General features: G+C 52.4%; 1 protein-coding gene across 1 annotated transcript in view; it reads left to right on the forward strand.

Moving 5' to 3' along the window:
* The window catches only part of GRIK5 (glutamate ionotropic receptor kainate type subunit 5), a 52,977-nt gene that overhangs the window by 2,455 nt on the left and 23,025 nt on the right, over window positions 1-27,497 (forward strand). Inside the window, exons 2-12 of the mRNA XM_055311744.1 lie at window positions 1,798-1,926; window positions 2,203-2,367; window positions 4,822-4,919; window positions 5,016-5,181; window positions 7,078-7,256; window positions 8,772-8,825; window positions 8,923-9,084; window positions 10,707-10,859; window positions 11,246-11,350; window positions 11,460-11,567; window positions 18,995-19,198. Coding sequence (XP_055167719.1) covers window positions 1,848-1,926; window positions 2,203-2,367; window positions 4,822-4,919; window positions 5,016-5,181; window positions 7,078-7,256; window positions 8,772-8,825; window positions 8,923-9,084; window positions 10,707-10,859; window positions 11,246-11,350; window positions 11,460-11,567; window positions 18,995-19,198 — 1,473 coding nt within the window. The 5' untranslated portion in view covers window positions 1,798-1,847. The remainder of the gene's footprint in view (window positions 1-1,797; window positions 1,927-2,202; window positions 2,368-4,821; window positions 4,920-5,015; window positions 5,182-7,077; window positions 7,257-8,771; window positions 8,826-8,922; window positions 9,085-10,706; window positions 10,860-11,245; window positions 11,351-11,459; window positions 11,568-18,994; window positions 19,199-27,497) is intronic.

The raw sequence follows: 27,497 nt of genomic DNA on the forward strand, positions 1-27,497 counted from the left end.
CCTGTCTCTCCCTTGGGCTTCCTCATTCTCCAGTCTCTGCTCCCCGGCTTGTCCCCAGAAACTCCTGGTGTCTCAGGATGACCCTCCCCTTCACTCCTGCCTCTCTCTGAGCCCCACCCTCCACAGCCCTCCCTGGAGAGTTCTCCTTCCTGGTCCGTAACTTGCCTGCTCCTCTACCCTTGAAGCTTTCCACTTTAGACCCAAATGACCATCTGTAAACCCCAGCCAGTCCATGTTGCCCTCCCTCCCCGACAGTGCCTTTCATAGAGGCCTGAGAGAGGGACCTGCTGCAAGTTCAGGTGGGAGTTGGGGCAGAGCAGGTTTTTGAGAGGGTCTCCTGCTGCCCTGGTCTAGGTTTTCCTGGCCACAAGGATGGCCCAAAGCTTTGCATTGTGCCTCTGCTATCCCCTGGGAGGTTTCATTCTGTTTTCTCACTAGCTCAAGCCCCCTTTCTATGGGGATCAGGTGGGGTACAGGGAGATCCTCAGGCTCACCTCACAGCACTGTGAGCCTCACAGTAACTTTCTCCCCTGGAAACCCAATGTCCCCTCCATTGGGGCATGGCTCTTGGCCAGGTGAAGCTGTGCATCTAGCCAAACTCATTCCTTCCCTAGGTGTGGGGGATGCCCCACAGAAGGCTAGGGTACTTGGAGGACTCTAACTTCCTAGGGATGGAGCTGTTCTGGAGAGCAGAAATGCATTGTCTTCCCCCCTACTTTTCGGCTTCCTAGAGCAGAGTGGAGGGCTGCAGTGTGGCACCTCTTTGGCAGATAGCTCACTCCCTGCCTTACTCAGTCTTCCTTTACAGCTGTCTCTGGTGGCATCTCAAGTGGGATTGTGTCCTCTCTCCTTTCTGTCTTCCTGTTCCATTCTGTGTCTCTTGTGCCTTAATTTCTCTCTCTACTGCCTGCCCTACACTCTTCTCCCCACCCTGCCCTTTCTCTACTCCCATGGCTCCCTGCCTGCTGCCTCTTCCCTCTACCTTACCTCCCAGAAACTCCTCTGTTCTCTCCATCTCTATTCCCCCTGCTTCCTGTCTTCTTATCTTCTTGTTCCCTTGTATTTCTGCCTGTTTTTCTTTTTCTCCTTTTCCAAATCTCTTTGTATTTTCTCTGTCTCAACTTCTCTTTCTATTTCTGTCTCTGTTTCTCCCTTCTCTCTCTCTTTACTTTTTTTTTTTAGCCCCTTGGCTGTCTCAAGTCCATCCATCTGTCTCTGTGTGTGTCTCTGACTCTCTCCATCGTTCCCTCTCTCTCCAAGTTTCCTTAACTCCCAGATACTCTCTCCTCCAGACCCCGGATGTCCAGGCCTCTTTCCCCAGGGGATTGTGGGAACCAGGGACGTCAGGAAAGTGGCAAGTGAGGCCTGGGATGGGGTTGCCTAGCAACCACCGCATCCTCTCCAGCCAGTTTCTGTTGCCTAGTAACGGTGGCCTGCCCAGAGACAGGGGCGGGACTGGGTGGGGGGTGGCACTTCCTGGTTTCCTATTGGAGTGGGGATGGTCCTTGGAATTTGCTCTTACCTGAGTTCCCTTCTGTTTTGGTAGCTGTGACTGTCCTCCTGCAGTGCCTGTCCCCACTCAGTGCTGGGGGGTCCTTCTTGGTGGTGCTTCTCAGAACTTGAGCTTCCTTTGCAGCAATGCCCGTGGTACTGTCAGCTTCTGACAAGGACAGGGCCCTTCAGACCTCACCCACAATGTCCCGGGGTCTATGGTCACTACCTCGTCTAGCAGTCCTCCAAAGGGTTCTGAGGCACCCCCATCAGCAATCTCCTTGTGGGCGGGGGGGCTCCCTGCAGGTGGCGAGTGGGGGCCGCGGCAGCTGCGTCCCCATGAGGAGGGGAGGAAGATGCCGGCTGAGCTGCTGCTGCTGCTGATTGTTGCCTTCGCCAGCCCCAGCCGCCAGGTGCTCTCGTCACTGCGCATGGGTGAGGCCCCTCAGCCCCTGCCCTGCCTCCACAGAGACCCTCCCAAGCATGCCAGTCCCCGAGGACCCAGGAATCTGGGCTTTGGGTCTCAGCTTCCCTTGGCAACAAGGAACAACACCTCCAGCTCCTTTTTCCTCCTTGACCTCCAGCTCTAAGCTTAGATCCGGGAGCCTGGACCCCTGTCAGCATCCTCACCCCCACCTCAGAGCCCAGGAGTCTAGGACCCCAGCCTTTTCCTTCTTAGCACCCAAGTCCCCAATCCCTGTGTCCCCTCAGCTGCGATCCTGGACGATCAGACAGTGTGTGGCCGTGGTGAACGTCTGGCCCTGGCTCTGGCCCGGGAGCAGATCAACGGGATCATTGAAGTCCCAGCCAAGGCCCGGGTTGAAGTAGACATCTTCGAGCTTCAGCGGGACAGCCAGTACGAGACCACGGACACCAGTGAGCAGGGCCACAGGGGGTGTGGGATGAGGCAGGGCTGGCTGGTAGCCCTCAGTCTGTTCCTCAGCTTCCAGCCTCCTCAGCTTGCTTTGTTTCTTTCTAGTTTCACCTGCTCCTTCCTTTGTGTCTGCTCTACCTTTTCCTTCCCAGAGATGGTGCTGCTGAGCGTGGGGAGGTGGGGAGAGCACCAGCCCCAGCCCCGCCCTATAGGAGCTGAGGGCCTCATTTGAAAGATAAGCTCATAGCTGGCCAGGGATACAGCCCTCAGAGCTGAGTAATGAGGGACCTGGGCAGTGAGACCAGGGGCCTCAGGGGCAAGGACAGTGACGGCACTTTGGAGCAGGCTAAACTAAAGTTCTGAGCTCTGAAAGGCGAGCAGGATATAGAAAGAGTGGCATTGCTCAAAGTATGCTCCGTAGAACATCAGTAGCCACGTAGTAGGGGTGCATAAGGATTTGTTGGATCCTGACAGATTGAGTGAATGTTAATACGTGTTTCTTGAACAGACTTTCTGGGTTTGTACACCTTCAGGAGATGCTGCCTTCAGTATGTTTTAGACTGGTTGATTTCTTTCTTTCTTTCTTTCTTTCTTTCTTTCTTTCTTTCTTTTTTTTTTTTTTGACTGGTTGATTTCTTACAGGCCTTATCAGAGCCTTTGTTGTATTTATGTATATTTCAAGTCAGCCAGAGGAAGAATGGGGTACAATGTTGCTTATACTTTTCTGACTGGTGCACAAACTGGGAGAAGCTGGGATGGGGGATGAGAAGGCAGATGGTGTTCCAGGCATATGCCTTTAGTCTGGAGCTGGAGCAGAGGAAGTGGGTATATGGAGCCAGGGGACAGGGTCTAGGGTTGCACCTGTCCTGATTACCTGGACTCAGGACATGTTTGCAGGAATTGTGAGAGACTTTTGGGCTGAATTGCAACGGAGCCATGAGAGATGAGGCTGGGCAGATGGGCGGAACAGTTCAAGGAGGCCTACAGTGGCGGGCTGAAAGCTGCGGTCCTCACCAAGAGGCGGAGGGGAGCCATTGATGGGTTTAGGCCAGGGAGCTGGGCTTCTGGGGGTAAATCTGGAGGCTAGATTTGGATGATAAGTGAGGAGGCTGTTGCATGCCTGAGTTGAGAGCCCTAATGTAGGGCAGGGGAGGAGGGAGTCAAAGAGAAGGGGACAGATGTGAGAAAATTTGAGGACAGAAAAAAGAAAGGACTTGGTGACTAATTTGCCTATTGAGAGAAGGATTGAAGGCAAGGATCGTTTCTGAGCATTTGGTCTGCGCAAATGGAGCCTTTACCCAGTGTGGAAGGCACAGAAGAATCAAGTTTAGAGGAAGGTAAAGCATTTAGGTGGCTGTGGCAGGAGCCCCACTTGGGCTGTCCTTAAGGGAAAAAGAACTTAGCAGCTCATGACAGCAGAAGGCCTAGGGCTGACTAACTTCAGGCATGGCAAATGATGTCCCAAGAATCTCTGTCTTCATCTGTGGTCCCCGACCTCCTCTAAGTTGGCTTCATTTTCAGGAATACTCTCCCTAAAATCCCGGCCCCAATAGCTCAAAGCTTACATTTTACCAGGATAGCAAACCTAGTAATAATTGGAGCAGAAACCTGGGGAAGGCTCTTGATGGCCTGGTTTGAGCCCGTCCTCATCTATGCACCAGTCACTGTGGCCAGGGCAGTGTGGTTCTGGATACTGGCCTGAGTGCCAGCCACTCTTGGGAAACTTAGAGTTCCCTGAGGAGAAGTTAGGGTTTTGCCATGAGAACAGGCACTGAGCAGGCAAAAACAAGGGTTTCTACCTCCCAGTGTTGAGATGTACACATATTTAAGAGGAAAGAAATCAGAAAAAAGAGGGACTCCTGGGTGGCTCAGTGGTTGAGCATCTGCCTTTGGCTCAGGTCATGATCCCAGGGTTCTGGGATCAAGTCCCACATTGGGCTCACTGCAGGGAGCCTGCTTCTCCCTCTGCCTATGTCTCTGGCTGTGTCTCTGTGTCTCTCATGAATAAATAAATAAAATATTAAGACAAAAAAAGAAGAAGAAAGAGGACCAGATGAATATAAGAGAAGAGCTGTTTGGGATGTGGGGCAGAGAGGGGCCCTGGGCTGTGGGTCTGGGGCGGAAGGGCCATGGGATGTACCCGAGGCTGTAGCTGGTTAGAAGGGAGGAGTGAGGCAGGCTGAGCACCTAGGCACTAGCTTTGCCTCCAGGAGACCCGTGGGCTTTCCTCTTTGTCCTTCCTTTGTTTCTCTCTTGGTCTGACACATCCCTCTTCCCATTTCTCCCCACCTCTCTCTGTCTTGTCCAGTGCAGTGGATGGGGTTGGAGATTGGGCCTCTGGCTCTGGGGTGGCCAGGGAAGATCTGGCAGCTCCAAGCATCAGGTACGCTCCTGGGCCAGGTGGGGACAGAGAGGAGGCCCCCTGACTGCCATCTGTCTCTTCCCACCCCTTGCAGTGTGTCAGATCCTGCCTAAAGGGGTCGTGTCTGTCCTGGGGCCCTCCTCCAGCCCTGCATCTGCCTCCACCGTGAGCCATATCTGTGGGGAGAAGGAGGTGAGTAGAGTGTGGGGTGGGGTGGGGGTGTGTCCCTGGGAGGTGAGGCTGGGGAGGAGGCAATGGGGTAGAAGCAAAGGCTCCTTCTCTGTCCAGATCCCCCACATCAAGGTGGGTCCCGAGGAGACACCCCGCCTGCAGTACCTGCGCTTCGCGTCCGTCAGCCTGTACCCCAGTAACGAGGACGTCAGCCTGGCGGTCTCCCGAATCCTCAAGTCCTTCAACTACCCCTCGGCCAGCCTCATCTGCGCCAAGGCCGAGTGTGAGGGAGAACTGGATGTTTTGTTTCTATTCCCCTAAATTCCCCTGCCCAAGAGATCTAGTCTCCCACACAGCACAAGCTCCCCCAGTCCTCACCCCCTTTCCCTTTAGGAACCCAGACCTCCTCACCTACCTAAAGAGATCATTTGGTCAACAGGTAGTGACTGGCACCTGTGTGCAAGGTGCCTGCTAGGCCTGGCGGTTTCACACTAGATGTGGCCCCTGATTTCACTCCAGGACCTGTGGGGGACACAGTAGCAGAGCAGTTGTGATGTGCAGTGATCCATGCTCTGTCAGTGGGCATGTGGGGTGCTGTCAGAGGACATAGAAGGGAATCCCACTTGGATCCAGAAAACTCAGAGCCTGTGTCCCCAAGAAAGGGGCTTCTGAGCTGGATGAAAGTTGGGTTGGGGAGAAATTGGAGTTAGGGAAAGGTGGGTGTGTGGCAGGGCAGAGGCTGAGGGCCCAGGGGAGCGAGGCCTCTTTGAGAGGCTCAAGGATGCCTCCAGCCAGCCCACTGCCAGAGTGTGGGAGCAATGAAGCAGCACATGCAGGATGTACAATCATGCAGGGGGCCTGTGTCAGCCTGAATGTGGTGGTGGCCCTGGAAGTTTCCCACGTAGGGTGGGGCAGGGAACGTGGCCGGGTGCGCGTCGCAGGAAGTGCTCTGGCTGCAGCCCAGAGAACCAACTGGAGAGTGCCATAGGGTGTGGCTGGAGACCAGCACCAGGCAGGGAGGAGTGATGCTACTTAAATCTCAGGTGGTGACTGAGGGCTGGAGTGGCCAGGAGGGGTTTGCAGAGAGTCGCCAGGGAAGCGAGAGGGTGCCAACACAGATGGTGACTGGGTTCTACCCAAGAATGGGGGGGGGGGGACAGTTTGGTCAGGGTGTCTTTGAGACCATCAAGTAGAAATATCCAGTAAGTTGGTGGGTTTGTGGGTGTGCAGCTGGTGAGAGAGGGGGAACCACACTCCATAACCTCCAGGATAAATTTGTCTTCTAAAAGATATTTACTGAATACCTGCCATGGCCCAGACATTGCTCTCTGTATAGGGGAGAGAGCCACGGGCATGCGGGAGCCAGGCTAGGACCCCCACACCACCCTTGTCAGGCCTGCTTTCTAATGGGGCAAACAGAAGAGGGTAGCAGGGACTGGGGGTGCTGGAGGAAGGGGTGCACCTCGAAATGAGATGGCGACCACTTCTTCAAGGAGGTGACATTTGGGTAGAGACCTGAAGGTGGTGAGGGAGGGAATGTGCGGGGGTCTGGGAGAAGAGGGAACAGCTAGCACAAAGGCCACAGGACAGGAGTGGGGCCTTGGTGTGTGTGATACAGTGAGGTCAGGAGGACAGCCAGGGGATGTGCAGGGGGAGTAGGACCTGGAGTCCGTGAGTACTTGGGCCTCTACTCTGAATGAGCCAGAAGCCCAGAGGAGGTTTGGGCTAGAGGAAGCACCATCTGCTTGACATGCTTGTGGCTGCTGTGAAGCTAACAGACTGGGACAGGTGTGGCTGTCGGTTGTAATGGGTGAGGGAAGGCAGTGGTTTAGGTCAGGTTGGTGATAGGGTTGTGTTGCAGTGAGTATAGGTCAGAGACAGAGCGAGGACGCCAGGCTGCTGCCAGGATTTGGGCTTGAGCCCCCAGCACGCTGGTGGTGGCTTGGGCAACAGGAGTGGAGTGTGGGTTGCACGAGTGAACCGTGAAATCCCTGTCACACGACCCAGTGGGTCGAAAGGTGGCAGGAGACAGTTCGTGGAGGTTGAGCACAGGGTCCTGGGGCCCAATTCCCCAAGAGAGCCACCTGAGCCCTGGGCAGTGTGGCCCTCATCTTCTCCCAGGCTCCCCTGTGCTGGGCACTTGCCGTGGACTCTGACCTGGGCCCTCCTGCTCCCCCAGGCCTGTTGCGGTTGGAGGAGCTCGTGCGTGGCTTCCTTATCTCCAAGGAGACATTGTCAGTGAGGATGCTGGACGACAGCCGAGACCCCACGCCGCTGCTCAAGGAGATCCGCGACGACAAGGTGTCCACCATCATCATTGACGCCAACGCGTCCATCTCTCACCTCATCCTCCGTAAGGTGGGTCCCCTGGTCTCTGCTTCCCTACAGGGTCGGGGCAGAAATGTGGGGTGATGGAGCAAGTCACCTAGTGCCCGCGGTGTCTCAGTGGTCACATGGGGTGTGGAGATCCTCTCCCTACTACAGATGATTAGCATGCAGTTTGTCTCAGCTCGGACGCTTCCTGGTTGCACCCCTGGTCAGGCCCCGGATGGTCCCCTCTCCTCTCTGTGAATGTTGCTGCGTGCTGGGTCCCTGCAAGGCTTAGTGAGTGAATGGTGGCATAGCGCTTGGGACGGGTCCTGGCCCAGAGGAGATACGGGTGCAGTGGGAGCTCCTTGTGATCTGCACTGAGTGCCTGTCCTGCTGCCTGGAGGCACTTGAATTTGGCTTCCACCCACCCTGCAGGACAAGTGTGATAATCATTTTGTGGCTGAAGGAGTCAGGGTTCCAGGGGGAAATGGGTTGGCTCAAGGGCACCCAGGCGAGGTAGTGCCAGGACCTTCCCCCATGGGCCTGCCACGTGCCCTCCAGCAGTGATCCATATTCATTAATCATTCATTGTTTCGCTGCTCTTAATTCATTCTCATAATCTAATCTGTATTATTTATTTTTCTCCAGTTTTTTTTTTTTAATTAAAACCATATGTCACTGCTGATCATAGCAAACAGGAAGAAGTGTGGATGAATCTATAGGGCCTTTGAGGAAGGAAAGCTTAGAGAAAAGGTTTTGGGCTTGGGAGGGAGGCAGGCCTGGGGCCCTGTGAACCTAATGACCAGTGGTGACTTTCCTCTCAAGTCCGCTTCTGTGCCGGGGAGTAGGCCGTGACCCTCACAATGATAGCTCCTGCCACTCAGTCAGCGCAGGCTGGTGCTGTTTACTGTTCTATGACCATAGTGGGGACAGGTTTCTGTACCCTTGGTGGGGAGAGAGCTTCTAGTTTTATTCTCCTCGAGGACTGTGGAGAAGGGTGTGCTCCAAATGTGAATTTTGAGATTCCAGTTGAAGTGCTGCAAAGTGTTTTTAAGTATTGCAGGGTTGTTGTTTTTTGTTTTTTTGTTTTGTTTTGTTTTGTATCTGGCCCGTGACCAGGCTAGGCCCCACACAGTAGCAGCCCAAACTTGGCTCAGGGGCAGTGCAGGGAGAAGGTTAGGGTTCAAGGTACCCTCCAGGCTTGCCCTGTTTCTAAGTGGCCTGCCCTGTTTCTAAGCATCCCTCTGCCTGCCTGTCTCCAGGAGGCAGCCTTGCAAGTGCGCTACAGAGGGGTGCAGCCATCTGAGGGGGCCATTCTCTCCTCCACCGACACCGTCATCCCCGCTGGGGCACCAGTTCACACAACATGATCTTGGGGACTGAGGTCTTCCTCTGCCCCCATGCGTGTCCTTCTCCTTGTCTCTGGGTGTCTCTTACTGCGTTTCCCACGGGTGTCTTCACTAGGCCTGTCTCTAAATCTCTCTTCCTCTCTCGGCGTCTCCTCGGCCCTGCCTGTGGGTCTCCATCTCTCCCGCCACCTCTGTGCTGCCCCGTGTTCTCCAGGCCTCAGAGCTGGGAATGACCTCAGCGTTTTACAAGTACATCCTCACCACCATGGTGCGTACCCCATCCAACCCCTCCAGCCCCCACTCTACTTGGTGTCTGCCCCATATGGGGCCTGGCTCCAGGCCTCACTTCTTCTTCTTGGTCCCAGGACTTCCCCATCCTGCACCTGGATGGGATCGTGGAGGACACCTCCAACATTCTGGGTTTCTCCATGTTCAACACCTCACATCCCTTCTACCCCGAGTTTGTGCGTAGCCTCAACATGTCCTGGAGGGAGAACTGTGAAGCCAGCACCTACCCGGGTCCTGCGGTGAGCACTTGCCCTCCTCCTGGGCACACAGACACTTCTGGAGCCCCCTTCAAACGTGGGTCAGATGGTGTTCAGAACCCTCTGGTGCCCCCACTCACTTCCCGAGTATATGCTTTGAGGCCTCACAGGGTGGCCCTGAGATAAGTCTGACTTGCTTCCTCCTCTCTACCTCCCCTGCTACCCCAGACACACTGGCCTCCTCCATCTGCCTCTATGGCCCCAGTACACATGCACCCCAGGGCCTTTGCCCTCACTTCTCCCACTGCTTCACACATACTTCCCCAGAGAACTAGTGACTCACTGCCTCATTGCCAAATTATTGCTCCAATGTTCCCTCGGTTATAAGACCTTCCTTGGTCCTCCATCTTAAAAATGAGAAACTCCCTACTATTTAGCCCCTTCCTCTACTGAATTTTTCTCCACAGCACCTGTCTCTGCATATTCAATCACCACGTAAGTTGCTCTATGTTTTGCTTAGGTGTTAGGTACAGATGTGTAGACCGTCAGTTCCACAAGAGCAGGGGTTTCTTTCTGTTTTGTTCACCATTGTATCCCTAGTGCCTAAAATCAGCCTGGCTCAGGGTAGGTATCCAATGATATATGTTGAATAAAGGCAAACATACAAAAGATGCATACTTATGTGTATTTGTTCACAGACATGTAGTCATATGCCAAGACACCGAGGCACTCTTCCTACAGAGAAACACATGCATGCATGGAGCCACGCAATCGGGCGTCACAGACACACGTAGGCAGAGGCGCATTTGTGTGCACCCCTGCACCTTTCTCCACAGCACAGATGTTCATTCAGGCCCTCACTTCAGCCCAGCAAAGACCCACTCTCACAAATACATGTGCATAGACACATGTCCCCAGCCACAGAGCAATGCCCGATGTGTATCAAGCCTTCACTATGTACTGGGCAGTTTTGAGCTCATACGTGGATTATCTTGTTTGATCCCCACACTAGAACATGGAGGCAGAGAGTCCAATTGTCCCCATTTTACAGGGAAGGAAACTGAGGTTCAGACAGGGGTGGGGACTTGGCCCTCTATAGGAAATAGGAGAGCCAGACCTTTGGCTCAGAGCTGCCTGCTGCCTAGGCCTACGCTTACAACCATTATGCTCGCCTGCCTTCTAGATGCCACACCCACCATGTGTGTAGACACATAGGCACATTTGTCTAGCCTACGTACATGTGTCCCCACACACGATCAGGCTGTGGCCCTCTTCTCGTGCCCACAGCAGCCACGTAGACACAGATGCCGGGACTCGCCCTCAGGTCCACGAGCATGTCCTTTGGAGGTGACCCAGCTGGCCGTCCAGGCAAACCCTCTCTGACGTGCCCTTCCCCAAATACGCCGGCGCCTCATGATTCAGGAGGAGCTACTCCCACAGAGGCATGGGCAGCACGTATACTTTCCCCACTGCCCTCTGATTCCCTGAGAGAGGCACCCAGAGACTGGTCCTTCCTGCCCACCCGCTTGTTTTTATGTTCCTGGAGAGGCAGGGATTGTCTGAGGGCTTCAGGGTAGCACCATGGGGGCTTGGGGTCCCCTTGGCTAAGCTGCCTCTTCCCCTGTCCTGCCCCACCTCTGTCTCCCCCTCCCATCCCCCTGCAGCTGTCGGCGGCCCTGATGTTTGACGCCGTGCATGTGGTGGTGAGCGCCGTCCGGGAGCTGAACCGTAGCCAAGAGATCGGCGTGAAGCCGCTGGCCTGTACGTCGGCCAACATTTGGCCCCACGGGACCAGCCTCATGAACTACCTGCGCATGGTGAGCTGGGAGCGGGGAGGGCCAAGGGGGCAGGGCCGTCTGTCTCAGGCTGGGACACTCACCGTGTCCACCCTGTGGCCCCTCTGCCCTCTCCCCCGCTGCCAACACCACCTGCCTTCTGCTTTCTCTGGGCCTCTCCCTCCTCCTTTCCATGGTCTCTCCCCTCCTGGCTTTCTCTCTGCCTGTCTGTGCTGCCCTCTCCCTGCTTCTTTATTCCATCTCCCTTCTGCTGGGGCGTCGTCTTTCTCTTTTAACTGTGGTTCTTCCTGGTCCCTCTCCCTCTCTTGTTTGTCTTTTCCTTCTCTGTCTCCTCCCCTCTGGGGCTCTCCTGCCTGTATCTCTGGGCCCCTGCCACCCCTCCCTCTGCCCGCCTCCCACCCTGCTAGGTAGAGTATGACGGGCTGACTGGGAGGGTCGAGTTCAACAGCAAAGGACAGAGGACCAACTACACCCTGCGCATCCTAGAGAAGTCTCGGCAGGGCCACCGTGAGGTGAGCAAGTCCAGGGAAACTGCAGAGTCGTGATGGGGTGGGGGCAGGCCCAGAGGGCTAAGGCATCTTTAGGCCGGGGCCTGTGCTGATGGCACCTTCTCTGCCCCAGATCGGGGTATGGTACTCTAACCGGACCCTGGCCATGAATGCCACCACCCTGGACATCAACCTGTCGCAGACCCTGGCCAACAAGACACTGGTGGTCACAACCATTCTGGTGAGTGGCCCTTGGGGGAGGGGGTTGGATAGTAGGTGGAGGGGCCTTTCCTGAGCAGTGCCCCAGCCCAGTCCTAGTGAGGAGAGGATGCCTCTGCTCACACAGCTCACAGACCTGAAGGGAATATGACCCATGTGCCCAGCAACTCCTGACTGTGACCAAGGAGTCACCAGCCTAATCACCACTGGAAGAGGGGAGGGCACAGGCTCTGCCAACCTGCTGTCACATAGCAGACACAGACATGACTGACGTCACAGGGATCCCAGGGGCCACACAGGCAGGGCACCTCCCACATTGTCTGGTCCAGGGTCAGCACCCATAAATCATGGTTGGCCGAGCAGTCATTTTGCCACACTTGCTAGTTGAGTGTGTTGGCGTGTGACAACTCTATATACATCTTAAAGCTGTGGAAAATGGGCCTCTGAGAGGTGAGGCATCTTGCCCCAGGTCTCACACCAAGGACATGGTAGAGCCAGAGTGGAAGTCATGCCCCTGAGGCTCCAGAGCCTGAGCCGTGGCTGCTGTGCCCTGCATTTGTGGTCCTTTCGTACTTGACACCAGCCAGGGAAATGGTCCTGTGGCCCCTGTGCGGGCTGTTCCTGAGTTGAGCAGATCAGAGACCCAGGGGCCTTTGTGGGTCAGTGAATATTTACGGAGCACCCCATTCTATACCAGCCACCGTAAAGGGCCCTTGCCAGGCGCTGCTTTATAAACCTATCAGCCACTCCATGAGGCTTGTCCGATTTTCCTCGTTTTGAAGGTAAGGAAACGGGTCACAGGGCGACTTCTGGCTGGAGCTGAGTGACATGCTCGGAGCCTGTGCTCTCTCCCCGGCACCCTGCCACCTCCTGCCAGGCATGGTGGCCATCAGGAGGTCAGGAAGGGGGTGATGCACAGGACCTGGTGAGCAGGGGGTGATGCACAGCTAGGCCTGGAGGCCCGTGTGCCAGGCAGCCATGGCCTTCAGAGCAGCCAGGTCCCCGGTGTGCTGGCAGCCGGTGTCTGTGGGAGCCCCTCAGTAAGTGTGCAGGCGGGGGCGGCTCACAGCTGTGATGCTGAGGTTGAGAGGATTGCCACAGGTGCCACAGGATGCCACCTTCAGCAGTGCGGTGCAGAACTATCCTCTCAGTCCCTGGGGAACTCCTGATCTAGTGTGGACGTCGTGTCCCTCTGGAGAAGGGCCAGTGAGCCTGCTGGGGAGGGCCAGATGGCCTGCAGACAGGGAACCAGACACTCCGTAACAGCCTCATCCAGAGGCCCTGAGGGCCAGGCTGGGCCAGCTGAGAGAAGTCACACCTCCATGCCTGTGGCAGTGTGGTCAGACCCAGAAGTTTCCCAGGGCCAAAAGAGATGGCTTCCTGGGCAGGGAGCAGGGACAGAGGTCAGGGAGGGGATGTCAGGAGAAACGAGCCGTGACCCTGGAGGCTTCATCTCTTCCTCACATCTGTCTCTCCTTTCCCCCAAAAGCCCATGAGCCTGTGTTGTTCTCTTCCTGACATTTATGGCTCATTCATTCATTCATTCCACACATTTTTTTAAAAATTTTATTTATGATAGTCATCACAGAGAGAGAGAGAGAGAGAGAGAGAGAGGCAGAGACACAGGCAGAGGGAGAAGCAGGCTCCATGCAGGGAGCCCGACGTGGGATTCGATCCTGGGTCTCCAGGATCGCGCCCTGGGCCAAAGGCAGGCGCTAAACCGCTGCGCCACCCAGGGATCCCTCATTCCACACATTTTTATTGAAGCTGCTGTACACCAGGCCTCACACAAATGCTGGAAGCATGTGAATAGTCATAGATGGTCTTGTGGTTTCCTTACTCTTAAGCGGCACTGGGGAAGGGGATGCCAGTCTGATGGAGGAGTCCTGAGCTGGACACAATCATTCCAACCCAGGATAATGAGGGCCCCTCCTTAGAAAGGAGGGGCTAACTCAGGTTTAGAAGGTTTGAGGAAGGCTTCACAAAAAAGGTGGCATTAGACAGGGCTTTAGAAGCTGTGTAGGAGTTGGATGCACAGGGAAGGAAGGGCCAGACATCCCAAGAAGCGTGAGCTATAAGAGCAGGGGCCTTAGGAGATATGTGCCAGACTGGTTGTGGAGGCAGCAGCTTTGTGTGCACAGCAGGACGTACCCATCGTTCACTCGTGTTTTCTGACTTGTATTTCTGGGCAGGGCCTACGTCAGGCATTTAGGGATTCTGGTGTGACTCAAACTGGGTGCCTGGGACAAGAGGCAATCAGGGTTGGCCTTCTGCCCTACTCTGTCCCTGAGGCCTAGAATAGTGCCTGGCCCCTACCAAGCATGGAGGGGCCAGGAGGGTGATAAGTGCTGTGACCAAGGTGGCCTAGAGGCTGTGCAGCTGCAGAGGGGGAAGGGTCTCTGGAGGATGCGGTTATGCTTTCCCTGAGCCCTTGGACCCTTGGAGAGTGTTGAACAGGAAGGGGCAGAGTCAGATCCAGATGTCAGAAAAGCTCCAGGGAGGAAAGGTGCTCGAGGTCGGGAAGAGTGCAGGTGTTGAGGCTGGCAGAGGCTGGGGGTGAGGTTAAAAGGGGAAGGTCTGAGATGGGGGTACGGTGAGGCTGTCTCAGAGGTGGGGCTCAATGGTCTGGAGCTAAAAGTGTGGCTGGGACCATGATTGATGGAGGCTCCACAAGGAAGCTAAGGAGCAAAAGAAGGCCCACGGAAGCAAGGCTGTGAGGGGCCTTCCCTCTGTTCCCTCCTGCAGAGGTTTGCCAGAACACTCAGGGGTCCCTATGATTGTCTTCGTCATGCTGGGACATCCCATCCTTCTCTTTGGTGACTCTGGGCTCTCCTCCTGACCACTTCAGGTGGTCTATTCCTTTATCTGTAAGATGGGTCTATTAATCCCACCTAGAAGGGCTGTGGAAGGATCGCATGAGGTAAGCAAGCCACCTGGCTTCCCAGCATGAAAGGCATGTTCTCCTGATGTTGCATCCTGGATGAACTAGCACCCGTCATGGCCCACATCTCAGTGCTGGGTCAAGCCCTCTGCTTGTGTCATTCCATCTTCCCGGTACCCTGAGGACCGCCCTACCAGCCACACTGTGGTTTTCATTTGCATTTTCCTAACAGGAAACCCTTAAAGAAACCTTTTTGGGTTTCTTGGCCATTTGATACTCTTCTTTTGGGAAGTCCCCTGTTGGAGTCTTTCTTTTTAATTAAAAAAAATATTGGGATATATGAACTTTTTATCAATTTGTGAATTATTTTTATATTCTGGATACAAATCCTTACTGGATATATGTATTGCAAATATCTTGTGCTTTGTGGCTTGCTTCTGCCCTGTCTTTTGATAGAGAAGATTTCTAATTTTACTAAAGTCCATTCTATCTGTGATTTTCTTTTCCTTTTTGATTAATGCTTTTAGAATTCAAGAATTCTTTCTACTCCAAGGTCACGAAGATAGTCTTCTATTCATTTTCAAAAAACTTAACTGTTGTACCTTTTACAGTTAAATCTATAATCCACATGAAATTGATTTTTATGTACCATGTGAGGTAGGGGGGCAGAATGTATTCATTTTATGTGGATTTTTTTAAAAGATTTTACTTATTCATGAGAGACACAGAGACAGAGGTAGAGACATAGAGGGAGAAGGAGGCTCCCTGTGGGAGCCTGATGCAGGATTCGACCCCAGGACCCCAGGATCATGCCCTGGGCCAAAGGCAAACACTCAACCACTGAGCCACCCAGGCACCCCTCAAATATCATAGCTTTAATTTAAGTATTAATACCTCTAGAGTTAATCCTCCAATTTCTTCTTTAGGATTGCTATGGCTCTTCTGACCATTGGCATTTCTGTATACGTTTAAATATTCTACTTCAAAATTCTAAAATATTTTAATATTTAATCTTACAAATTTTAATTAAAAAAATTCATCACATCGGGAGAGGCACAGAATTTAATACAAATCTATATAAAATAGAATTGAAAGCACATGGGAGTGAGGAGAGAAAAGCCAGGCTCCCTACCCTCCAGGCGCCCATTTTTTTCCTCAGAGGCCACATCCTTCCAGAGATGTCTGTGCATGTACAAGCACATCCTCACTTTTTCCTTCACAAAGAGTAGCATATTGTACACGTTGTTCTGTAGCTTGGGTTTTTTTTTTCCTCCTAATATATCCGATAGAACTTGTTATTTTAGTAGTTGCCTAGGAGTCTTTGATGACATCAATAATCTTTTTAACCTGTCCCAAATTAGGCAGCTTCAGTCTTTGTTCCCACTAGGAGCCGTGCTGCCATGATTCTGTCGGGCGTACATTTTGTGTACAGATGCACAGCCATTTGTGGGATGGATTCTTAGAATCAGACTTAGCACCAGCCCACTGTCTGTCTGCAGTGCTTCCGCAGAAGACTCTCTGAACAATCTGAAAACCCTGGATGAGAGGTTCCCTAAGACCCTGGGTTCTGTTGGTCTGGCGCCCTATGTTGAGTCCTAGATCATTGTTTTCTTTTCCTTTCCTTTTTTTTTTTTTTAAGATTTTATTTATTTGAGAGAGAACAAGCACAAGCAGGGGGAGAGGGAGAAGTAGACTCGCTGCCAAGCAGGGAGCCTGACATGGGGCTCCATCCCAAGACCCTGGGATCATGACCTGAGCCAAAGGCAGACACTCAACCAACTGAGCCACCCTGATGCCCCCCCCCAGATCATTGTTTTCTGACTTGAGTTCTGTTCATAGGCCCCCAGCTTATTTCTGATTCTATAAGCCTAGACCCCAATCCTGAGGCCTTGAACCCAAATCCATAACCCAAGTGCCTCAGCCTTGGTTTTGGAGAACAGATGAGCCTGGTGGAAGGACCAAGGGCTGCACAGTTACTGCATCTTGAGTCCCAGCTTTGTCTCGTCTCCCCTGCTTCAGCTGTGTGGCCTCAGACAAGACATTTGACCTCCCTGAGCTTCAGTTCCCTACTCCATATGTCCAGAGAGTTCGGGGAGAGCCTTCCAGCTCCATTGCTGGTGCTTGTCTAGAGGAGTGTTGACTTCTGATTCTCCGGCTTTGATACTTGTCCTGGGTCCCTCCTCTGGCTTCTCCTGTGTTGCTCTCTGATTCTGTCCACTTGAATTCTGTCTAGCACAGGGCTCAAGAGCAGAGCTTTGGAGTCATACCAACTTGTCCATCTCAGCCACTTACTACTTCACTTCTTGGGACCTCAGTGTCCTCATCTCTAAAAGAGGGGTAATAATACCGACCTCCCACGCTGACAGAATAGCTGTCACACAGCAAGCCTACAAGAAATGCTAGCTACTGATGCTATTATTAGCATTATCTCACATTCCTACTCCCCGTTCCACAGTTTTGGGCTTGGAAAGGCGGCTTGGTGAAGAGAGAGAAGCACTGACTTCCCTCCATCCCACTACCCCTCAGCTGTGGGGCTTTGTGTGGTCCAGGAATCCAGAGCCTATACTAAGACTTGGCCTCATAGTACCTGTCACTGGGTAAAAATCACCTTACTTGACCTCCGGTGAGCCCCAGTTTCCACATGTGTAAATTGAGTTTGATAATGGCATAAGGTCACTGCCAGGAGTTAAAGTGATCCTTCTGGGGGGTACCTGGGGGGCTCAGCCAGTTAGGCATCTGCCTTCTGCTCAGGTCATGATTCCAGGGTCCTGGGATTGAGCCCCACATTGGGCTCCCTGCTCTGCAGGGAGCTTGCTTCTCCCTCTCCCTCTGCCTGCTGCTCTCCCTACTTGTGGTCTCTCTGTGTCAAATAAATAAATAAAATCTTTAAAAAATAAAATAACCTGTTCGAGAGAGCACATGCAGCGCAGGCAGGGGGATGGGGGGTGCTTACACTCGGCAGGTACTCAGTGTGAGGCCACCATTGCAGATATTCTTGCCAAAGCCCTCCCTGCTATGTCCTAACTCCTAACTTCCTTTGTTCTTAAGTCTGAAGTGACACCATACAAACACCTATTTAGATAATAACTGTGCATCCCTTTTGTTGACATCACCTTCATATGCCTAATCTTACTAGCCCTAGGCATGTTTTCTCTTCTTCTGTACTTATTTTTGCTGCATTGGGGGTTCCAGTAAACCCCTCAGAAATAAGTATCAAGGTAGCAAACCTGTACAGAGTCTGAGGTGTTTATTTAGCCTGCAGAGCATTGCAAGAATTGGTATTAGAATGTGAATTGTTGTTAACCTTTATAATCAGGACATTTCACAAAACAGCCGAGGAGTCCAGAATTCTTGACGTTGGGCCATCTGGCATCTCAGGCCTGCTTCCCTCATGGTGGCGTCTGCTGGCGCTAAATCCTGGCGGGGCAGACCCTGTGATCCCTTGCTAGCTCATCAAGTCTGTTCAGTGTGTTGCTACAGGTTTGTGCAGACGTAAAGTAGAGGGCACAGTCCCAGCTGGCAGAGTCAGTAGAACATGTGACTCTTGATCTTGGGGTTGTGAGTTTGAGCCCTATGTTGGGTGTAGAGATTACTTGAAAATAAATTTGTCTTAAAAGATTTTATTTATTTGCTCATGAGAGACACACAGAGAGAGGCAGAGACATAGGCAGAGGGAAAAGCAAGCTCCCTGTGGGGAACCTGATGTGGAACTCGGTCCCAGGACCCCGGGCTCACGACCTAAGCCAAAGGCAGATGCTCAACTACTGAGCCACCCAGGTGTCCCTTAAAAATAAAATCTTAAAAAAAAAAAAAAGTGAAGTAGAGCAGGAGAGAAAATAACCAGGGTCTGCTGCTAAGGGTAAGGACCTTTTTTTCTTTTTGGAAGGACCATTTTGAAGAACAGTCTATTTAAGCGCGCGCGCGCGCGCGTGTGTGTGTGTGTGTGTGTGTGTGTGTGTAATTTGCAACCGAAAGTAACAGGTATCTTTTACTGTGGGTCCTAGTCAGAAATTTGAAAGCCCCCATTTTAGTTTGGCATAATCTCCTTCCAGTGTGATTAACTATTAGGTAACCTGCCTCACTGGTAGGCATTTGAGTTTGAGACGATTGATCAGGTTGGCTGGTGGAGATTAAAACAGCTCCCTGTGGGATCCCTGGGTGGCTCAGTGGCTTAATGCCGCCTTCAGCCCAGGGTGTGATCCTGGGGTCCCAGGATTGAATCCCACATCAGGCTCCCTGCATGGGACCTGCTTCTCCCTCTGCCTGTGTCTCTGCCTCTGTCTCTCTCTGTGTCTCTTATGAATAAGTAAATAAAATATTTTAAAACAAAATAAAAAAATAAAACAGCTCCCTGTGATCTGCTGGGGGGCGGGGACATCGTCTGGAGACTTTGCCCCGATGTTCCAGGCCTACTCCGCACTCTGAGCATCTGTAGCCAAGGAATGGATGCAGCGATTCCATCCCACGCTGAGGCGGATTCCTGATCTGGCGGCCCAGCCCGGGCTCCGGGATCCCCAAACAGCCCGTAGATGCTCAGTCTCTGACCTCGCTTCTCTGCTGCTTCCCAGGAGAACCCGTATGTCATGCGCCGGCCAAACTTCCAGGCCCTCTCTGGGAATGAGCGTTTTGAGGGCTTCTGTGTGGACATGCTGCGAGAGCTGGCCGAGCTCCTGCGCTTCCGTTACCGCCTGCGGCTGGTGGAGGATGGGCTCTACGGGGCACCCGAGCCCAATGGCTCCTGGACGGGCATGGTCGGCGAGCTCATCAACCGGGTACGGCTGGGCCAGGTCTGGGGAGGGGGCTGTGGCCCAGGTGGGCATGGGGAGGCCGGCAAGCAAGCAGCCAGTGGCTGCTCCAAGCACTCTGGCATATAACAAGAGGTGCGCTCTGTTCTTGTACCTGATGAATGCCATGGGCAGGTGCGGGGCAGGTGGGGACGAGAGACAATGTATCACCTCCTTTGTCTTGCTTTGCTGCATGCTCCTCTAGCATCACCTTGACTTGGCTGGTGCTCAGGATTTTTTGAGTGAACAAAAAAGCCATGGAGTTAGAACTGGATAAAGACTGTAGAGGTAGGAGGTTTCCTGCAGGAGGCAGGCCTAGGTTGGGAGGCCAGGGATGGCGCTTGCTTGCGCGCTGTGTCCTGCCCCTGCCAGGGGGGCCTGGCACATTGCAGACATTGAAGCTATGTGTTGAACTCACAAGTCCCCATACTCAGAAGGTGTTTATTGAGCACCTAATGCGTATGTTGCACCATGCTGGGCATAGGATATAGTGGATCTGGACCCTGCTCTCAAAAGGTTAGGTTGTCCTTGAGATTCAGGAAAGCAAATGACCTACAAGATAGCCCTCAGGGCTATGATGGGAGAAACTCAGAGGAGGGACCCAGGGGAGGCTCCTGATCCAGCCAGGCATCCAGGGAGGTCTTCCTTGAAAAAGTGAAGCCCAAACAGACTCCCAAAGGGTGTGAAGGGTTCAACGGGGGCTGAAGGGGGTGTGGGGGCAGGGGAATGTGTTCAGAGTGGAGGAAATGGCATTTCTACAAGGGACATCAGGGTGAGGGAGAGTGGGGTGCCCTGGAAGGGACCTGATTGTAGGTGGGATTTAGATGGAAGGGAAAAGGGAGAGAGGCAGGGGTGTGGGAGGTGGGAGGTGAGGATAATGTGGAAAAAATATTTTGGAGTCAGACCAGTCTGGGTTTGAATCCTCAGGTGAGTTGTTTCTCTTTCCTTAACTTCTCTTTTTCCCCTCCTGTGGATGGAGATGGTGATGCCTCACAGGTCTGTCAGGAGGGTTTCAGGAAACGGGGACAGCACCAGACATGTCACTTGTCAGAGGCAGAGGATCTCAATGTGTATTCCCTCTTTTCATTCCAGGCAGGAAAAAGCCATGTGGGCAAGTACCTGGAGGCAGGACTGTTCTATGCTAGACAAACAGGCCCCAGACACCCCAGGCAGGTGTACATATTAAGGACCTGTGGCTGCAAACAGTCAGGGAAGCTTTGACATTGGACTTGGCTGAGGGCATCTAGGATCCTTACCCTCCTGTCTCTTCCATCCCAGAATTCACTGCCTCCAAGCCCCTGAATGTCACCAGGGTAGACTTGAGAAGGCCGTTTTGCATGACAAGGGCAGTTTATTCCTTAGGGCACCGATTTTCAAAGGCTGTTTTGACTGCAGAACCTTTTTTCCCCCAACTGAAAGCACCCTCAGAACCCCAGACAAAGCAGAATAGCTCTGGTGGAGGCAGGGGTAGGGGTGTCCCTGGGGTCCTGGTGGCTAAGTCTCTTCTACCTCACCCCATGAGCAGGCCCGAGGCACTGCCCCACAGCTGCCAGCCTATTTAAAAACATCTGTCCTGGGTGGATTTAAAGGTCCCAGAGCCAGAGTCTGAGAAGGGAGGGGGCATGGAGCCCTGTCGGCCCAGCACCCACCCGACTGGCCAGCTTCTCCGTTACTTCCATTTCCACGTCCTAGTCTTCAGTTATGTAGGTTCAGAACTTTTAACATTCATCAGGGTCCCTGGAAGTAAGCTGACTGCGGTAGAGTAGCCCCCAACCAGTCACTATAAACAGAATACCAGTTTATTCAACAAAGAAGTAGCGGGATAGTCTGATTTATGGCCACATGACCTGGGGGAAGAGTCTTAACCTCCTGAGCTTCAGGCCTATCCTACAGCATGAGCTAGGATCGGGCATCATGGTGTCTGGGGCAAACATAGCACAGAGGCTGGGGGGAGCTTTTCTGATGAGCTGCTGTGATTGTGATCTTGAGTCCTATTTGAATCTTGGCTCTGCTGCATACTAGCTGTGTGACCTTGGGCGAGTTACCAACCACTCTGTTAGCATCATTTCTTCAGCAGTAAATTGGAGGAATAAGAGTGGCTAGTACACACCACTGTCTTGAGCAGGAAACAAGTTATTTCTGGGGCTCAGAATGGAGCCTGGAAGGTAGTGCGTATTATAAGAATGTGTTCTATTTATATTCATATTAATATACTAATAAGAATACTAATAATACTGGTATATATTAATAATACCGACGTGGCCAACACATGCATACATTCATGTGTTTGTGTGTTCCCTAGCCAGCTAGCATTTACTGAGGGCCTACTGTATACCAGGCCCTGTGCTACACCCTGGGGATACAGTAGTCAGGCCTGGCCTTGCTCTTACTGAACAGGTTGAAGAGTTTGGCCATGAGCAGGGGGCTCACAGCATATGCCCGCAAAGGTCTCAGAATCACTGGGATTGGGTGGGCAGCAGGATGACCTGCAGGGAGGTATGGGGATAGCAGAGATGGAGACAGGGGGAGGCTTGTGAGCACCAGGGCTTGGTGACTGCTGAGGCGGGGGGGGGGGGCACGGGAGAAAGGACTGAGTTCCCTGTTGCTCGTTGCTTGGGCAGCTGGGTGGCAGCGATGACATTTAGGGAGAGAACACTGGAGGAGGAGCAGGCTAGGAGCGCGAAGGATGGGCGGAGCTTGGCCCTGCAGAGGCTCAGCTGCCTGCTGCCCGTGGGATGGCCGAGTACACGGAGCTTCATGCGGGTACTCGCCATGGCCTCCCAGCAGCGGCAGCAGCTGCCTTTGTTGACACCACACCACATGCCAGAGGCTTTTGAAGTGTTACTTAAAGGTCCTAAAAATCGCAGTCTTCCCACTGCTGCTCCGGGGCTCAGAGGGGAAGGGACTTGCCTCCCCTCACCATGGGGCGCAGCCAGGTGTGTCTGACCCAAGGCCCTTCCCAGACCCCCAGCAGGTCCTCAGGAAGCCCAGAGTGGACCTGATGATGCACTCACACTGTGCCAGGGCCTTGCCTAAGCTTTCTGAACTGTATGAATTCCACCCCATGAGGAGGGCCTGGTATTAGCCCTGTTTTCTGTAATGGAGAGTGAGACTCCAAGGTACCATGTCCAGGCCACTCGGCTGGTGGCTGTCACAGCCAGGGCTGGCCCCCATCAGGATGGCCTGGTGCTGACGAGTGACTTCCAGATGGAAGACGGCCCAGGGCACTGGAATCTCCCCAGTCACCCCACCCGTCCCTAGGCTAGTCTTAAATTCTAGTCCCTTTATTCCACCCAGTGGCCATTGCTGGAATTGGCTTCTCCCTGTTCTTACTGCCATGGCACGAAGTCAGGCTCTCACCAGGCTCTTCACTGACTTCTTGGCCTCCCATCTCTCTCCATTCTGGTTTGTCCTCCAGTAGGATCTCCTGTGGTACAAGTCTGGCCTGTCATTCACATGGTGTAGCCAGAACACCTTCCCACCCCCAGGAGAAAGCCTGTGCTCTCTGACCCTTCTCTCAAGGGCAAAGCAGATATCTTTGGGTTGGTCCAGGGAAGCAGACCCTGAGGTGGACTTTAGCAGGCTGAAGGCCCACTTGGAAATCAGCCCTGTGAGGGAGTGAAGGAGCAAGCCTGGGCAGAGGAGGGAGTAGAGTTGCAGTGCACTTAGACTGGGCCTTAGTTGGCCATCAAAACCCCCGAGGTGAGGGGGCAGGCCTGTATATGCCCCACCAACCTGTCATGGGAAGGGGCTGTCCTCAAGGAGGCTCTTCCAGCCACCAAGCGGAGAGTGATCCCCACCAGCACGCTTGGCAGCTGGATCAGTGAGTGCCCGATCCTGAGGGAGGGGGTCTGAGTGGCCTCTGCTGCGGCTACTACAGCCATGAGCTAGGTAGGAGTTAGGAAGAGCCAGCTTCAGTTGTCTGCATTCCCATGAGATCCTTGAGAGGCACATCATGTCTCTGGATTCAGTGTCTCCTCTTGAAATGGGGATATTACCTTCACAGGGTTTTGGAGGGGGTGGTGAGGGAGAGTACAAGGCTCTAGAGCAGAACCTGGATCATGGAGGCCTTGTGGACAAGGAACTGGGATGTTATTTTCACTGTGTGTGAAGCCAGCAGAAGAGTGTAGGCAGAGAATATGCTGTGATCTAATTTGTTTTTTTCTCTTTTTATTGAGGTCAAATTCACATAACATAAAATTAACCATCTTGAAGTGTATAATTCAGCGGCAAGTAGTTTGTGCAACCATCACCTCTACCTAGTACTAAAATGTTTTCTAAAGAAATCCCCATAGCCATTAAGTAGTCAGGTCCCATTCCCCTTTTCCCCAGCCCCTGGCAACCACCAGTCTCTCCATCTCCGTGGATTTACTTATTCAAGATACTTCCTACAAGTGGAATCACCCAATATGTGGCTTTCTGTGTGTGGCTTCTTTGGTCCAACATCACATGTTCAAGATCCATTTATGTCGTAGCGCGGATCAGCGCCGCATTCTTTTTTTAGGGCTGAATAATGTTCCACTATATGGACATATGACCTTGACTAATTTTTAAATCACTTTAAAATGATTGCTCTGGCTACTCTCTTGAGCAATAACTGTAGTAGGACAAGAGTAGAGACAGGATGGTCTGGTTAAAAATCCGTTAGAGGGTTCAAAAGACAGAAGATGAGGGCTCGTACTGGAGTGGTAGCCATGTTGGGTGCAGTTGAGAGGGAGAGGGCAATCAAGGGTGATTTCAGGGTGTGGCCTGAGCAGCTGAGTGGGTGATGAGGCTGGCTCCCACCCTGGGGAGGATGTGGGAGGAACCGTTTGATTTGGGTCTGGGGAAATAAGGGTTGTCTCTGGGCGTGGATCGCTTGGGGTGACTAACATTTGAGAGGAGAAATATGGATTTCATTGTGCAGCTGAGCGTGAGTTATTTAGCTCAGCCCCTATTTGGGTGGTTTCCAGTTTTTGCTGGTATAGACGATGCCACCATCAGCTGGGCCTGTGGATTTGTGGGTGTATTCCTAAAGGAGAAACTCCAAACTGCGGAAGCGCCGGGTCAAAGAGTACGAATGTGTTTTAAGCAGAGACTGCCAAATGGATGTTCAGAAAGGTTCCACAAATTTATATTCCCCCCAGAAGTGCACGGGAATGTCACATTTCCCACACTCTTGCCAACAAGCGGTATAATCAATCTTTTGGAGAAAAAAAAAAAAAAAAAACCTCTGCCGATCTCAAAGGCCAAAAATAATACCTTATTTTTCCCACCTAAACAGAACATTACCTGGCTGCATACTAATCCCCATGTAGTTTATTGAAGCATGTTTTTGTACTTAGTTATTTCCAGGTACTTTTATTTGTTTGTGTTGATATGAACAATCAGAAGCAAATATCTTTATGCACAAAATCTTTGTACTGCATTGCAGCTGATTAGGACCGATTCTCTGAATAGAATGACTGCATAAAAGAGGACCCTTTGTATGGCTTTTGTTATATATTGTTGAACCGCTTTCAGAAAAGCTAGAGCAGTTTCTTTTTTTTTTTTTAAAGATTTATTTATTTATTTATTTATTTATTTATTTATTTATTTATGATAGACATAGAGAGAGAGAGAGAGGCAGAGACACAGGCAGAGGGAGAAGCAGGCTCCATGCCGGGAGCCTGACGTGGGACTCGATCCCGGGACTCCAGGACCGCGCCCTGGGCCAAAGGCAGGCGCTAAACCGCTGAGCCACCCAGGGATCCCTAGAGCAGTTTCTATACAGGCTTCTTCTCACACAGAGGATTTTGGTTGGCTTTTGGAGATTTAGACATCCCACCCCTCAACCCACTGCCATCATTTTTATAGATGATAGGTTACTTTGATTTTTTCCTGTTTTGCCTGGTGGACCACAGCGAGTCTTATGTATTTGGGTGATAGAGTCTAAGCCCAAGCTCAACTCAGAATGGGCCTGCTAGGTCCACAGACCCACCCTGAGTTTTCCTACATCCCATTGTATAATTGGAAGAGGCATACGTGACAACCAGCAGAATCCCACACTGGCTTGCTGACCCATATAGTCAGGGCCATTATGGTAAAAGAGCCAAGTGGAAGACCCTAGAATTCCCTGCCTTTCCCAGGATAGTAATCCAAAAGCAGTTCTACATCCTTTGGGGGAATTGCAGAGATTAGTGCCACCATTAACAGCTTGAAAGAAGCAGAAGTAGTGATCTCATCTACCGTCAACTGGGCGATTCGGCCTATGCAGAAGGCAGATGGATCTTGGACAACGGTGGATTATTGTAAATGTAATCAGGCAGCGACTCCAACTGCAGTCGCTGGCCCAAATGAAGTCTCTTTATTGGAGCAAGTCAACAAGGCCCTTGGCAGCTGGTGTGTGTTCCTGATCTGGCAAATGCTTTTTCCTGAGGCCCACCAAATGCCTCAGTCTCGTCTCAGGGTGACATCCCATTCCCTCGCCTTCTGCCATTGCACAGGCCACAGAGAACTTGATCCTGGCAGTGGCCCCGGGGTCATGCTGGTCCACTTACCCTGGCAACATTACACTGATCGGATCTCGGGAGCAGGACATTTAAAGGGGTTGGCAGTAAACCTGCTGCTGACATCTGGCAGTCAGGGTCCAATCTGAAGACAAAAAATAGCCCCAGGTACTTGAACAGAATCACATCAGCTACGTGAACAGAGAGGATGTGATACAAAGAATTGTTACCTAGGTGTCAAGCTGGTGAGCCAGATAACTGAAAGAATAGAAAGGAAAGTGAGGGGTTACAGGTTCAGGGCTGCAGGAAATGGCCGCCACCCTGAGGCCTAAGAGGACAAGAGAGGCAATTGGAAAAGGGGAAAACCTAGAAACTCGGATAAGAGGTCCCACAGAACTGAAACCCTGACCTCTGAGAAGGGGCCACTGTTTGGTACTGGTGATGTATGGTGGGGTTGGGGATCTGGGTGTAAGTTGTGTGCTGCTTCAACCTGTTTACTAAACAACCAACATGGCTTTTCATTTTGAGGGAGGCCTAGAACACACGAAGGCTCTGCAGCAAGTCCCAGCTGTGTGCAAGCTGATCTGCCACTTGGGCCTGATGCCCCTGCAGGTCCAGGGATATGCAGAGCGATGGTGGCAAATAGGGACACAGACACCCAGAGGTGACTCACAGCGGAGACCTCTGGGGTTTTGGAGTGGTTTGTGCTCTCTTCTGTGGGTATCTAGTCTCCTTTTGAGAAAATGCTCGTTACTGGGCCCTCCTAGAGGCTGAATGGTGAGTGACCGTGTGGCCTGTGTCCTCTGGGGACCTGGCTGTTGTCATTTCTGCTTGAGTTGGGGTCCTGCCAGGAGACAAGGCAGGCCAAATGTTTGAATGAAGAGAATTATTTACTAGGAATAAAGTTGTTAACTAGGTAACTAAGAAGGTTAAAGTTGAACCTTTAATACAGGGATCAGCAAGCTTTTTCTGTAAAGGCCAGATAATAAGTAGGTTTGGCTTTCAGGCCATAGTGTCACCACTAGTCAACAAGCAGTCACAGGTGATACCTAAACAAATGGGAGTGGGTATGTTCCAATAAAACTTTATTCACAAAATCAGGCATTGGACTTGGCTGATGGCCGCAGTTTGCACACCTTTGCTCTCAGGTATTGTGGAGGTCGCAAGGCAGGAAATGGCTGCATCCCTAGTTCTGAAGGGACAGAGAGAGAGGAGCTGAAATTACTGGAAACTTAGAGGAAGGTGCTCACTGGCTGGCACTGGTTTCCCCAAGAGGGGCTCAGTGAGGTTGGTTCTGCAGGGAAGCCACAAACTGGATTCGTGGATTCATCTGCGGCCTCAGGACGAATAGCTGCTGCAGGGGTGGAGCACCCAGGTGGGGGAGGCAGGGGCACAGAGAGGAGCAGGTCCCTTCGCCTTCCTCCAGCATTGCAGCAGCCCGCTAGCGCCCTCTGTTGGCAGAGTCTGACCGGGAGCTACCGGCGAGGCGGAACCGGGGTTTGCGTGGAGCAGGGATAGGGGGCGAGCTTGGGGCTGGGGTGGGATGCATGCTCACAAGTGCTCTGGTTGGCTTTTCGGCGTTCAGACAGCCTCCCCGCCCCGTCATTTCTACAGATGGCTCATCATTTGGATTTTTCCTGATTTCATTCCAGAGATTAAATGTCAGCGTCCCCTTGTGGAGGTAAACCTCTAAGAACTAGATGACTCTGCCAGGAAATCAAGGGTGAGGAGGAGGAGGGAGAAGCAGAGCTCCAAAGGCCCTAAGGAGATCGTAGAAGGAGATTGCAGGGTTTAAGGATTCATCTGTCCGCCTTCAGAAT

The sequence above is a fragment of the Nyctereutes procyonoides genome, unplaced genomic scaffold (assembly GCF_905146905.1).
Source record: "Nyctereutes procyonoides isolate TBG_1078 unplaced genomic scaffold, NYPRO_anot_genome, whole genome shotgun sequence".
Classification (NCBI taxonomy): domain Eukaryota; kingdom Metazoa; phylum Chordata; class Mammalia; order Carnivora; family Canidae; genus Nyctereutes; species Nyctereutes procyonoides.